This window comes from Chelon labrosus (assembly GCF_963514085.1).
Source record: "Chelon labrosus genome assembly, chromosome: 13".
In the NCBI taxonomy this organism is placed as follows: Eukaryota; Metazoa; Chordata; class Actinopteri; order Mugiliformes; family Mugilidae; genus Chelon; species Chelon labrosus.
The window spans coordinates 11,991,992-12,007,034 of NC_140346.1; the positions used below are offsets into that span (position 1 = coordinate 11,991,992).

General features: G+C 42.5%; 1 protein-coding gene across 3 annotated transcripts in view; it reads left to right on the plus strand.

Moving 5' to 3' along the window:
• snx19b (sorting nexin 19b) overlaps positions 1-15,043 on the plus strand; it is a 38,487-nt gene that overhangs the window by 5,556 nt on the left and 17,888 nt on the right. For all 3 annotated transcript variants that reach the window (XM_084558278.1, XM_084558280.1, XM_084558279.1), the window contains 6 exons: positions 92-192; positions 299-418; positions 1,149-1,273; positions 1,842-1,935; positions 2,092-2,251; positions 6,671-6,800. In XM_084558278.1, the coding sequence (XP_084414404.1) occupies positions 92-192; positions 299-418; positions 1,149-1,273; positions 1,842-1,935; positions 2,092-2,251; positions 6,671-6,800 (730 nt within the window). The remainder of the gene's footprint in view (positions 1-91; positions 193-298; positions 419-1,148; positions 1,274-1,841; positions 1,936-2,091; positions 2,252-6,670; positions 6,801-15,043) is intronic.

The following is a 15,043-nucleotide window of genomic DNA, read 5'->3' on the forward strand; positions in this document are numbered from 1 at the left end:
ACACTGGCCAGGATTTGCAGTAGAGTTCCTAGAATTCCCTGAATGGATTTACATCTGGTGCTTGAGTCTGACCGATCTGACTGTGTCTCAGGTGTGAAGGGGCCAAAGAAAATATTTCCAGACATGCCATTTGGAAATATGGACAGTGACAAGATCGAGGCCAGGAAAGGACTCCTAGAAACGTTCCTAAAAGTTAGTGGGCTGATGATTTTTTATTATTTTTTAATTATTATATAAATTTTGTATTTGTTGGCACATTTTATTTTTTTCATGCGTTCTTCTGTGTTGATGTTTTCAGCAACTGTGTGCCATCGCGGAAATAGCCAACAGTGAAGAGATGCAGGAGTTTCTTGCTCTCAATACAGATGCCAGGATTGCTTTCGTCAAGAAACCTTTCATTGTGTCACGCATAGACAAGGTTTGATCCTGAATATGTCTTTATAATACAGCTGAATAATACTTTATTATTATAATAATGGTACTACCATACACTGATCAGGCATAACATTATGACCACGGGAGAAGTAAATAACATTGACCATCTTGTGACAATGCAATGTTCTGCTGGGAAACATTTGGACCTGACATTCATGTGGATGTTACTTAGACATGTACCACCCACCTAGACCAGACCAGGCACCCCCACCCCATAGCAATGACACTCCTTGATGGCAGCAGCCATCCCCAGCAGGATGCAGTCTGACACAGGGAGACACACAAAAACGGTTTAGGAACAACAAAAAAAAAACACAAACAAGAAGAGCTGCGCAAGGTGTTGACATGGCCTCCACATTCACTAGATCACAAATTGAAGTATCTGTGGGATGCACTGGAACGAGCCTGATCCACAGAGGCCCCTCCCTCAACCAGTAGGACCCAAAGGCCCCCACTAACAACATCCTGTTGTCAGACACCACAGGACACCATCAGAAGGCCCATGTCCATTCTCTGATGAGTCACAGCTGTTTTGGAGGCACTTCACAATATTAGGAAGGTGGTCATAATGTTATGCCTGATCAGACAGCGAGGCATTGTTAACTTTTTTGATTGCTGCACTGATATGTTTACGTGGTAGAGCTGTAGCCCCAAGCCTCTCCTTTCTCATAGTTAGTTTGTAAAGTAGTAGATGTGTGTGTTTGCATGTGCAGATTGTGGTGAATGCCATTGTGGACACCCTGAAGACGGCGTTTCCTCGTTCAGAACCTCAAAGCCCCACAGAGGACAATGAGGTGGAGGTGGATGGAGGAAAAATGAGCGGGGACAAGAAGAGCAAGTAAGACATCATGAAGTATTTTCACTCTCATCCTGCTACTACCTTTAAATGTCGTGGGTTTTTTTTTTGTAAAAGGTCATTTCAGACAAGAGATGTTTTTCAAAATGTGACAGTGATCAGTGATAGTAGTTGTGGAATAAACCTTTTTCTGGACCTTTTGAAAATATCAAAGAATTTTTACTAGCTGATGGAGTTTGCTCAGATGTCATAGAGCTTTAGATGTCCATATAGTAGTGTACAGCAAAGCTGACACCAACGTAACAGTATCAGTAAAAGTATAGTGAGGGGCTTACTCCAGCTGCACTTGTGCACCCTTTGCACTTACAATGCGTCAGCTGACATAACAGTCCACCACAAGGTACGTTTAGTAGCTCTTCTGTCGCTATCACATGATGATAAATCAGCAAAAGGAGTTTGCCCAGTTGTCATGTCAACTTTACATGAACTTTCGGAGACTGTGAAACTGAAGGAGGGAAGGGGAGGGAAGCCAGCAAATATATACAGTATACTTTACATGCAGCTTTGTGAAATCACCATCGCTAATGTTCATTTTTTTGTATGATTCCAGGTCTCGACTGAAGTTCCCTAGTAGGAACATCCCCTTTATGAATGGTTCAGACATAAGAGCCCCAGTCCTGTTCAGTTGTGACCAAATTAACACAGTAAGTATCTTTTAAAAACTACAGGATAGCTTTAAACTGATTTCTACCATTAAATGACACAGTTAGTTAAAAAAGACACTCTTTCTTTATTTGCCTATTAAAATCCCCTTGCTGAATGTTTTTTTGTTCCTGTTCTCTTGCTCTGTGCTCCTGCAGGTGTTTAAAGGGATGTCTTTGGGAGATTTGCAAGCCTTCATCACCGAACAAGAGAAACTGTCCATCGGTGCTGATCCTGAGTTGGAGGGCAGTCCAGTTTTGAGAAAGTCCAGAGGGTGTCTGTATGATAACTTGCGGAAAAAGCAGATTAAGGAACATGGTAAGAAAGGGGCTTGTATTCATTTTCCTGATGTCTAGTCAGGTTTCTTGGCTGCTGTATGCAAGTTTAAAAAGATCTAGTTCAGACTTCAAAGCACAGAGATAAAAAACAACAGGTTATGTAACCCCCCCCCCCCCCCCGCCCCCCCCTTTTTTAGAGGGATCTCCATCCAGGAGGTATTGGCTGGCGGAGTGCAATAGGAGCTTCTTCTGAGGTCACCCTGTAGGTCTTCCCAACGTGAGACACGAAATGAATGCTGTGAAAGGGAACTGAAACCGTCATCCTCAACCTCAGTCCAAACTACAAACACAGCGCCACATGCAGCAGAGATGCTGCTCGTAAAGCAAAGGGGCCAAATCTGAAATCTGTCAACTGTTTATTGCTTGACAATAAATTAGCGTTATGGTTTTTGTCTAGACCACTGGAGGAGTCTGAAGAGAACCGGTACTACAGTTAGATTAAATAGAAAAGCTGAAAGCCATCGTTGACCTGAAACCTTAACCTCCCAGCTTTTCATCATTATCTCTGCAGTCATCATGTCTGTTTGTCTGACTTCCCGCTGGCTGGTCTGCTTTCATTTTCCTTTACGTCTGACCAGCTCCCTGACTCATGAAATAAGTATCCCTTTCCAGACAGTATCTCAGTGTGATCGCACCAGGGCTATCTGACTGAAAAGCAGTTTGTTCCATTTTCATTCATCGGATTAATCGTACCATGCACACCCAGCTATTTTGGCAAACCCAAGTGTGCCTATTCTTCCAAAACAAGAAGAATTGAAAGTGAAACTTATGCAGTTATAATTTCCATAGCTGAATCAAACTTTCCTGCTTCAGCTGTGTATGTCACACAGACAACAACAAGGCATTGGTCTTGAGATTAGTCATATACAGCACAACTGGCTTGAACATGATGAAATACATGCACTTCTGCTCAGTGAGCAGAAAAATAGAAGCTCAGCTGCATTGTCTATTCATCTGATTCTATGAATAGACGATGGAGCTGGGTGTATTCCAAGAGGAAGTCGATGAATCACAGCGGGGATTCACACCACAACGGCTGAATGTTCCTCACACAGCTTGTGTTTTATTTTTGCTTCTTTAATTTGGTATTGTCAGTTATTGACGCTTAAAAAACACATCAGGATTCAGAATCAGAGATATTATCTTTTTTTATTCAATCCATTACCCATAATGCAATGTCACCGCTGACAGTTCTCTTAGAGATTCAGGGTTGTTATTCCACTGATATCGCCTTGAGTCCTTACTCTCACTTTCACACAGTTCACCCTAGAGTCGTAAAAGGTTTCACACAGCCTTTACCTGTAATCGGACTTCAGTGGAGCATGCTTAAGTGAACAGTTACATGTTACATATTCTAACCATATCTGTATCTTTAATAGCACTTGAAGGTGATGCAAAAGACCTGTGGCCCTACCCTCCCTGTCTCTGGCTGTAACGCAAGGACTCCATCTTTTGCTTATCTTATATTTTCATATCTTGACGTGAAAGATTCCTTGTGCCTTCTTGTCCAACACTCACTCCATGTATTCTTACAGCATGACTTGAAGTTCTCCAGGGAAAATATTGTGTTTTCACTGTTAGGAGTGGAACAGGTAACGTTAGATCCTAAATCCAACCTGAAACGTGTACAAACAACCCTCACAGAAAGAAGTCATTTAGTGTGTAAGAGTAGGAAACCGTTCATTCATAAGGCGCTTTGTGTGTTCCAAAAATGGTCTGAAGCTCGCGTATTAATTGTGACCTGTGACCGATGGCTTCTTGGATTCATGCCAGCCAACATCTCCTATGTTCTTATATTAGGCTATCTTTGTGTTCATTCATTCATTCATCTTCTGTAACCGCTTATTCCCGTGAAGGGTCGCGGGGTCTGCTGGAGCCTATCCCAGCTGTCATCGGGCGAAAGGAGGGGAATCGCCAGTCTATCGCAGGGCTAACACAGAGAGACAGACAACCATTCACACCTAAGGCCAAATTAGAATCACTAATTAACCTAATGGACAGTGGGAGGAACCCGGAGAGAACCCACACGGACGCAGGGAGAACATGCAAACTCCACAATCCACGGGCCCAATCGGCCCATTCGAACCCCAGGACCTTCTCGCTGTGAGGCATCAGTGCTAACCACCTCGCCACTGTGCCGCCCTATCTTTGTGTTCTTCTCCTCTTAACTAACATTTTACACTGGTCATATTATCTTGGGAGAAGGTTCTGGGTTCAAACCCATCAGCCAACTGGGGCCTTTCTGCGTGGAGTTTGCATGTTCTCCCTGTGTCTGGGTGGGTTCTCTCCGGGTACTCCGGCTTCCTCCCACCGTCCAAAGACATCCTCATTAGGTTTATTGGTGATTCTAAATTGGCCGTAGGTGTGCGTGTGAGTGTGAATGGTTGTCTGTCTCTCTGTGTTAGCCCTGTGATAGACTGGTGACCTGTCCAGGGTGTACCCCACCTCTTGCTCAGTGACAGCTGGGATAGGCTCCGGACCCTCTGCGACCCTCCAGAGGACAAGCGGTTACAGAAAATGAATGAATGAATGAATGTATTATCTTAATGAAGAGACCTATGGCTACCTTGAGCCCTAACATTGCCCCCTGATGTAACCGCTAATCTCTAACTCTTAACTCAAACGTCTCTCTTAATCTACCTTATTGCATTATGCTCCATCACTCCTCCATCTTTCTCCATCACGGGGAATCCCCGTAGGAAAAAGAATGATCTCATCAAAAATCATGTGGAAACTATCTCTGCATATGGTTGACAGTGAAAGGAGACATTCGCCGGTTAATTGAATCCAAATTGTATTTTTCCTCGTGTTGGCATCTGGTCATTGTCTTTTTGAAGGACTTGACTGTATTCCAGACAGTCGGGGTGAATGAAGGGTGAATGAAGCTGCTGGTTCTGAAAAAGCTACCAGACTGACAGTTTGCAGGAGACCAATATGCTGCTATCACAGCCGATTGATTTTTCTGTGTGTGCATTTATGATGCATAGAATTGTGATATTCGACCTCTCCTGAATTGTAGGAAGTTTTATATAGCAGTTATATTTATATATATATTTATTTTGGTATTTAATGAGTGAAGTCGACAAATTCAAGATGAAAAACTATAACTTGAACATGATGATCATGTACTAATTTTTACGTAGTCTGGTCAAGTTCTCCCAGTCACATGGTCTCTGAATACAGAAGTAGAGATGGGTGGCAGGAAACCCCTGGAAATTTGTCAATCTCAAAAAAATAAATAAATAGAAAATCCCCATTAATCCATAGAGGTAATTTCCAAAGTAAGTAGCGACTAATCACTAAATATATTTTTATTATATAACCTTTTAGAAATCCAATACGAGGAACTAAAAACTAAAGTTACCCATTTGGTTTTCTTTCACTGCTGTTATCTATTGTGAAGATTGGATTAGTAGACATTTTATTTGTCTAGAGCTTATGCAACCAACTTCCCTCAGTTGATTACAAACACAGGTGACCAGGTTTACAGCAATACAGCTGTTTGGATATAGCCCATCAGAAATCAGATTTATCTTAAGCGCATTACTGTATTAATAATATTTGAACCACATTTATATATTTTGCGTCTGAGCTCATGGTTGCATATTGAGATTGTTAAATCTTGCTGCACAGTTGTCGCAGTGATACACAGTGGTGCCAAACTTGGAAGAACTCTTAAACATGAACACCACGCATGTCTGGATCTTCAGTATGTTAGACATAGCTGTTTTTGTAACCAGCATGTAGGTTGCAGGAGGAATGGGCAGCTTTAAACACCTGAGTGACTTTGACAAGGGCCAAAACAGATGACTGAGTCAGAGCAGCTATAAAACAGCAAGCCTGTTTGGGTGTTCCTTGTCATCACTGATCACTGCTTAGATGGGCCAAATCATGAATGGGCGACAGGGGTGTTGCAGGATCAGATTTGTTCCAGCACGTCCTGCAACATCAGTGTGTATTCTACTCTAAAGAGATGAGATATCCCAGTCCAAATCAGGATCTTCAAAAGCAGTAGTGTTGAAAGAAGTAAGCTTGCAAAAAGACTTCTTTAAAAGAAAAACAAAAGCATGCTGATGTAGCAGAAACCTGTGGTACGTAGGTCATACTCAGTAGAACAAGCAGGACGTGAAACTAACCACATGAGGGCAATGTTGATACAGTAAATGTCTGAAGTGGTACGCTGATGTGATCATCAGTCCTTCCCTGTGATCAGATTCACACAGATGAAACGTGTTACTCACATAATATTTGTCTGTCAGATGCTCCTTTTGCTGCACTGCTGCTAAACTAAATAAATATTTAGCATATATTGAATACACTGTCTAATCTTTGCCTATAAGGCACCAATTATCTTGTGGTATGTCATGCTGTGCTTTGTTTTTTTTTTGTGTGTGTATAGAATCTGAGACGGCCCTGGCCGAGGTGGCTCTGAACATACTTTGTCTGCTCATGAAGGAGCAGTGGAGCTGGCTGTGCACCGAAAACATTCAGAGGACCATCAGGCTGCTGTTTGGGACCCTCATTAACAGGTGACATGCTTCTTTTGTCATTGGTGGGACGCAACAACAGAGTGCTATATGAAGAAAAGCTTTATTTCAGTAACATTTGTCTGACAGCAGAATTTTTAAATAATAATAAAAAAGGGCGAAGAAGGAGGATAAACCCAAAACATAGTTAAAAAAAAATAGCTTTGGATGAATAAAACTGTAATGGAAAAAGAAAAGTCACAATGACACATCTACCCATTCATTCACACACCAAATGCCAATCACTGGAGGAACTCGGGGTTCAGTGTCTCGCTCAAGGATCCTTCGGCGTCTGGTCTATGTACCGACGATCAAACCACTAACCCCTCTGGTTGCTCAACCAGCTGAGTCATAGCCACCCCAGTGTGCCATCTGAAAAACTGAAGACTAGTTGCATTATCCACAAACCCGGTTATTCCGTGAGATTCAACAGGAGCCCACACTCTTGGCAGCATCACTGGTGCACACGTAACTCTTGCTGCTTAGTCGTATTCTTGTTGTATTGTAGTGGGGGGACTGTTTATAGTGGGTGTCTGCCATGACTTTTAGTCCTTTTTGTTTACCATAACAATGCGGTTGATCAACGAATAACTCTGTGACTGGATGCAATCAATGCTCAGCACCGGTCAAACAATCCATTGATCATTTACTGAGGTTGCTACAGTTGCTTTTTATTTAGGAGACTCACATGGGACTTTGTTTTGGGTCTGTTTGGATAAGAATCTTCACACACACACAGACGCCGTCCTGCTAAAAGTCCTTCTCTTGTGGCACCAACTCACTCCAATGATAATTGGATTGGATTCTTTGCAATGATAATTGTTAGTGTACCATTAAAGAGGCAAAACTCAAATTCTCAGATGCTGTACATGCAGGGCAAGTTTAACTTTTCTACGGCAGAAATGTCCGTCTCTGTTTTGCTTTGCATTCGTGCAGTTAACGTCCTCTGAGAGCTTTTTAGTGCACCCGCAGTGCTCTGGTGTTGGCACCTATGAGCTGCTCAGTGCAACTAAAGTTAATGAAGATGTTTCCACGTAAACCTGGGTGATAGGGCTGCAGCCCATAGTGCTCTTTACAAGGTTTTCAGCAGCGAAGAAGCGATGGAAACGTCGGCTGTATTAGGGGACTCTGCGGTCCCCTAATACTTCGATGTTTCCATCGCGGGACACGAAGACACATGTTTCCTAGAGGAGATTCCACAGAGGCGGCTGTTTATGAGCTGGAGAAGGCACTGTGGCTTTTGCGCAGTCGTTTATTTAAGAGGAGTTGATATTTTAGACAAGAGTTCACTTGGAGCCTTTGCAGCGTAGTCCATGTTTTAAAAAATCCGGGCTGTCAGTTGCCGAGGTGTGTACCCATTAAGCGCTTAACATGACCATAAACCGTAAATAAATCTTTGCTTTCTAATTCTAATTGCTCTCACTTTTTGAGTACTAATCTTTTCACTATATGTCAACGTGCATACATGCATGCCTGAGCTATCTGGCCCTGACGAGAATGCCTGACATCGACTCCCAAAACATTTGTCGCAGATAGGTATAGCTCCCACTGCCAGTAAACTGAACATGCAGACAATGTTCTCAGATTCTTGTGTTTGTGCTATGCTGTGACCTCTAGTTCCCCGGGGTGTCAGTACCAGAATATCATCGCTTCATATTGATACTGGGCCCTCTATTTTAAGAATTTCCACCAGCCAAGTATGAAAGCCCTTGTGCTTTTGTTTGGCCTCGTCTATATTAGGCAGCAGTCTGTCAGCGTGGCAGTGACAGCTCTCGTTGTAGCAGCTATCTCCTCTCATCAACCAGTTTGTCTGTCCAGAGGAGCTGAGATGTCCCTGCTTTGAGATGCCTTTGATGGAAACACTGCACGGGAAAAAGGTGGTTTTGTTCGCGCACAATTTCAGCAGCTACAAGCAAAAGAAAAAATGTATATTGACAATAAAACCCCAAGCATAACAGTGGAAAAGTCTTAGTCTGTATTTAAGTGTTACATAAATCTAAAATGCAAATATAAAGTAGCAATAGCCTACATAAATATTAGACTTGTATAGGAAGAAAAAAGAAGAAAAAGTGGTTGGAGAGTGACGTGAAGGATAGTTCCTATCCATAGCGCATGTCAAGGTGTTGTAAAGTGTCTGGGCCACAAACCTTTGGGCTTTTGTCAGGATTTATTGCTGGATACCAGAACCATAGCCAAGTGTTTTTGGATGCACGCTCTAAGACTCAGGCCCCGTTCAGACCTTGACATAACATCCATCCTAGGCAATTTGAAGATTTCAAGTGATCAGCGTAGAGTGTGAACACACCCAAGATGCGTTGAGATTGAGAGCGTTTGAGAGATCCGTTCGCATTTGTCCGCATTCCTTCGGTAGTGTGAGCGCAGTCTGTCCCAGCGCAGTGAGTCACATTAAAAAAGTACACAACAGCTATTATTAATGGTTGCCTGAAAGTACACTGTGTCTGATTCTGTTATCAAATAACATGTCGGCATCTGGTTAATTATTGATGTGATCACGTTGTGTCTCTATTTACCTTTATCACCAGAGATTGCGGTGCGTATGGAGGGCTTCCAGGCTTTGAGCTATGTGCAGGTCTGACTAACATCGGGGCAGAGATCAATAAATAATAACTTGTGTCAGAGTCATGATGCACACGCATAAAACAGCACCGTACATGGTTCTGATACAGCGGTAGTGATTCATTAGAGACAGCCGCTGATAAAATATTCTGCTGCGCCCCAGATGATGTCAGTATTCGTATAGATCTGGATCTGAAGAGCTGACTGGAGACACATTTGTTAATTCCAAGTCTGAACACAGGACTAAAAGCTGGTCACTTGAGATTGGATTAGCTGGATTGGATGTTAATACAAGGTCTGAACAGGACCTAATAGAAAGGCAAAGATGAAGCGGTTTTGGTAGCCACGTCTACCTGAGCCTTAAAGCTCCACTAAACAACATTTCTGAAGAAGTAATTTAATAGAAAGAGCATACTAGCACTGGGCCAGGCCTCACGTTGACTTGGCGTCATGGATTCCACAAGAGGTAGGAAACATTCCCTTGCGATTCTCTTTCATATTGATATGACTGCATCACATTACTTCTGCAAATTTATCAGCTGTACATTCATGCTGCCAGTCTCCCTTTCTACTGCACCCCAAAGTGTTTTTACCAGACTCAGATCGATGACTGTGGAGCCCATGTTCATGAAATCAATTTAAAATAACTTTTACTTATCATGTGTGAAATAGCCAGTGGAAGAGTATAAACTGTGGCCAGCAATACGTACCAGCTATGGTTTGACCGCATTCAAACCGTGATTGGACGAGTAAACCGTTCCCCACACCATTACACCACCACCAGGCTGAATTGTTGACACAACTCAGGTTGAGTGCGTAGATCCATGCCGTTAGGCCAAATTATGAACCTACCATGCGTATTTATAGAAGATTTCAAGATTGTACCCGTCAGACTGTCCAGTTTTGGGCAGTCTCAGTTCTTTGTTATTGTCTGACGGGAGTGAAACCCAACATGTGCTCTCCCTTCTGAGACGCCTTTCTGCTCAGCACAGTTGTACCAAGCTATTACTCGAGGTACTGTAGCCTTTCTGTCGGCTCAATCCCTTGTGACCACACTCAACAAACGTCAAAAAAGGATCATCGATAATGCAGCATCTTCTGCTCTCAGGATTTTTTTGTTTTGTTTTGTTTTGTTTTCCACCATTCTGAGTAAACTCAAGAGACTGTTGTGGTGAAAAATAAATCCCAGAAAAGCCGCCTGTCTGGCACCAACGATGATTGCTTAGTCACATTCACTAAAAATCACTGAGCTCACATTTTTCTCCGTTGTCATGATTGATGTGAACATTAACTGAAGCTCCTGACCTGTATCTGGAGGAAGTTATGTGCTGCAGTGCAGACACATGATCGAACGGTTTCATAATTGCATGAATAAGCAAGTGTTCCCTAGAAAAAAATGCTCAGAGTGTTGTTCTCGGGGAGGAACTTGTTTTTCCCTGACTTTTCATCTAGTGCAGTCATTGAGTCAAAATTTATGTTTTTCCAATTACATTTCCAGTAATGACTCCATAAAGTGCCCGTAAAACTAACGGCATTCCTGTCAGCATATGTGCTGCAAATCCTCACTGAGCAGGTGGCATGGCTGTAAACTGTAACCAGCATAAAAACTCAGTCAAAGGACATTAAGACCTCACATGTGATATTCTCAAAGCCAGTCGTTTGCTAGCATATTAGCCACAACAGTGCGCGTTTCTGGGTTCAAGTACTGAATTACCTGGACCTTACCTTGTAATATATGGCTAAGCACAGAGTCGGGTTTTGTCAGTGTTGGTCAGTTAATCTTATTCATAAACTTTGCTTAAAAGTCCCATTACAAGAATTTTTTACTTGGAGCGACAGGACGTATCAGTGCCGGGGAGATTTTTTCTGACAGCTGTTTAGTGGCAAATAGAAGCAGCAGAAACCGAATCCGTGCCAGTCTACAGCCACAGCGCATGTCTACCAGAACTTTGCATGAGAAAGCGTATGTCTGTGTGTGTGTGTGTGTGAGAGGTGAAGTCGGGATCCAGCAGGCCAAATCTGTACGTGTGTGCGTGTGAGAGAGGGAGACAGGTCTGGCCGGCCAAGCCTTCTCTCTGCTCCTATAAATGGGGTCCAAGGCAAGGCTCTGGTTTGGGAGATGTCTGATTTTTATGGACTGGAAAGTGGGACAGTTTAAGATGAATATAGTCTCTTTCTGTTAGACAGCAGTCTGGATGGAAAATCCAGCTGGTGCCAGATTGTTGTCGGTGTCTAGATGTACTGTAGATGTAGCAGAGTGCAGCCACTTTATGTCAGCATCGGGCATTAGCGGGTATACTTCATGTTTGGTTAAAAGTGTCTGTAAACTTAATGCTTCATACATTTGCCAACTAAGACTCCTGTTGGTGATAATCTTAGGGTTAATTAATTTAATTATGAACATTTTGTTAGCCTTTAAAATGCGCAAATTCAACTCTATAAAAGCATGAATGGGAGTGCTACGGTGGGCTTGCCCTACGCTAGAATAAAATATGCCCCTTGAGACTCACTGGAAAACAAGGGCTTCTATTGTACGATGCAGAAACTGGGTTAGGCGCGATGATAATACACTATACTGATTGACTCAAGAGGTTAAGATTTCTCTGCAAGCAGTGTTGCCGTTGGACTGTAACATAATGTTCCCCATGCGGGTCCAGAGGACACATCACATTGACTGATGGACTGACATGTTTCCAACTTCACCTATTGGAGAATGCACAGGTGCTTTTTCTCTTGGACTCTGATGCTCTGCAGCCTTTTTGTGCTTGTCGATGGACTGATTGCTCTTCTGAAGGACGTCTTACTGGCTCACAACACATTTTATCTCACCAAGCTTCACGTGTCATCTCTGCTCTGCCAGTCAATGACATGATTCTTTATTTTTACTCCCTGAAACGCCTTATTAATACTTTTCAAACGTACCACAAGTCCTCGCTGACAGCTTGCTGTTGGAGGTGAAGATGAAGGATTTAAGCCCTGTCAACAGTTGTCACGGTGAACGCTCTTACGCTCAGTCTTTCTCTTTCGCTCGCTCTGGTCCTGCTTCTGCAACACTGTTAATTAATACCCAGGGATCACAATCTGCCATCCATTGGCCTGCTTGGGTTTCACCAGTGGTGAACAACAAGTTGTTTGGCTTCAGTGAAAGTGGTTTCTTGTGTCACTGCTGCACTATTTAGCACAGACTATTTACTGAGCCCACAATGTGTCATTTGGAGAGAACTCCAAAGATGTGGTTACAACTCCAGCGTTAACGTAATGTGTAACACTGGCTTTTCTAAGTATTACATTTTGTTTACTGTGAGGTCACTTACATATCTTGGCGTATTGAATTTTCTGTTTTGAGCAGAGTACAGGCAGGTGCGTTGCTTCAGAGGGCTTGAGCATGCAGTGTCCAAGAACAATAGTTCTGAATATAAATCTAGCTTTCCTAGTTTTTCTAGTCATCCCTAAAAAATTATTACAGCTGTAAGTGTGAAGACCATGCCATCAAAACGTGTTAACACCTCATACCATAACTTTAGAATAACTAGATGTTTTTTGTTTGTTTGTTTTTTTCCTGCAAACCCCGCAAAAGCTTTCACAAAAACAGTCTGATCTCGCCGTGTCTCACAGTCTTAGAAGAAAGTCCCTTGGAAGAAGCGATCCCATCACATTTGAGCTTCAGATATGAGCAAACTCCTTTAAATAAGGCCATAAAATGCAACTGAAAGATTAAGAAAACACAGTTGAATAGACCATGCCTGCAAGTCTAGCTTGTTTTTGCCTCAGTACTGTCTGTAAGATCAAGAATGAACCGCTTTCGTGAATTAAAAACAGACAAGCTGTCAGGTGTTACTGTTAAAAACTGATGACTCAATCTTTTATTTAAATGTTTCACCTGATGTTTTCTTCATAAACTAGACTGTATCAGAAACCTCTCAGTTTTATTGCAGTTCTTTATTCCCACTGTCAGAGGTTTGATGTAGGTGTTATGCCAACCAGGAGAGATCAGATCACAGAGTATAGCAATGTTTGTTGAGGTTAGTTACAGAAAAACAGGCTCACCTTTCTAATTGGACCTCCCGGACCATTTAGTAGGTCATAGTGATCCTATTAGAGGTGATAGATTCAGAATGGCGAGACACGAATAGGATCACAGTGATACCCAACGAGTACCGCTGAATGTCCAATCAGTTCCAGGAACACCAGCAAAGTGACACTTGTCCAAAAATTGCATATTGCCAGGATTAGTGAATGAAACACAGCATGGAAAACGGAGCAACATCAGCTTAAAAATCTTGATTCTCTGTTCGTTGAAAGCACATTAAGCGGGAAAGAAATCTCTGAGGAATAAAGGCAGAGAATTTGTGCAAACAGTACCTTCCTTGTTTAACTTTAGCCAACGTTTGGCAATGTTGCGTTCAACGTCTTATTTTGCCTTTCCACGGTGGCCACAGAATCAACCAATGCTTTTTAAAGATGCCAGATTTATATCATATCCTTATTTAGCTCAACCTTTGAAACGCCACAGGCTTTGCAGTTCAAGTTAGAGCTCAGTGTAGATGTCACGCGTCGAGCGGATCCATATGTAGTGAAGTTTACCCACTTCGATTAGGTCAGTTGCCTGGTGGTCTGCTGTAGGCATGCTGCCGTCTCTACCAGGGAGAGAAAAAGATTTGGTGAAATGAATTGATTCTGACACTCTGGTTTAAAATTACTACATGTGTGGATTTGTATTAGCGGATATTTAGTTGGAGATATTACCAGTATGACAAAATAGTCATGTGTCTGAAGACAAGCCTATTTCTGCTTATGACTTCAGTAGGTATTATTCTTGGAACTGATTCTTTTGGACATAATGTTTTATTTGGCATGTCTGCCTGACTTTACAAGTGTCACGGTTAATTTTTTATCATGTCTTAACAAAACAGAAAATGCCATGCTTTGTTAGCGCATGAAGACCTAATGATTCTTTATGACAGCAATATGAGGAATCTACGGATTTAAGACTTTCTTTTCTAACCGATTGGCCCCATGACAGACATCCCTCCTCAACTCTTTGACACTGCAGGTTGTTTTCACAGTGAGGAGATGATATCAGCACAGCCCTCTTCTGTTTTTCTGTTCTGGTCCTGCTCCTTGACATATGGGTCCTGGGGCCTAGCTTAATATATAAACAGAAGACCCTGGTTGGAAGCTCCAAGCTTCTTCTGTCTGCAGGAATTCACTCCCAGGCTGAGAGTGTTGGTGGTCAGACGGGTGGGCCATACATGACAGATTTGGTATGGGCGGGAAGAAGAGGGAGGGAGTGTTGGACGGAAAAGATGCTCCTTACATAATGGTGTGGGCTATCTATCAGCTCCGTAGAGTTGGAGGAGGTGTGACATCCCCGGACAGGATGTTCCTGAGATGAAACAAATTCAGACGTAGTGCTCGCTGTGGGATCAGGCTGTCAGAGTGGTTTATATCTCACACTGTGTTTCATTTGGAAGTTTGCCCTGTGTCATGTCACTGTCACGTTTGCTTCAATGATTTCTTTTCAACAGGCCTTTCTGAACTATAAATATCTTTTTTTTTTTTTTTTTTTTAACTGGTGAATAGTCGGCAGTTGCTTTTCTATTCCTACTGCCCTATGTAATCGTCTCAAGGGGACATTATAGGTCAAATACTTTGGTCTGTTCTTCTGA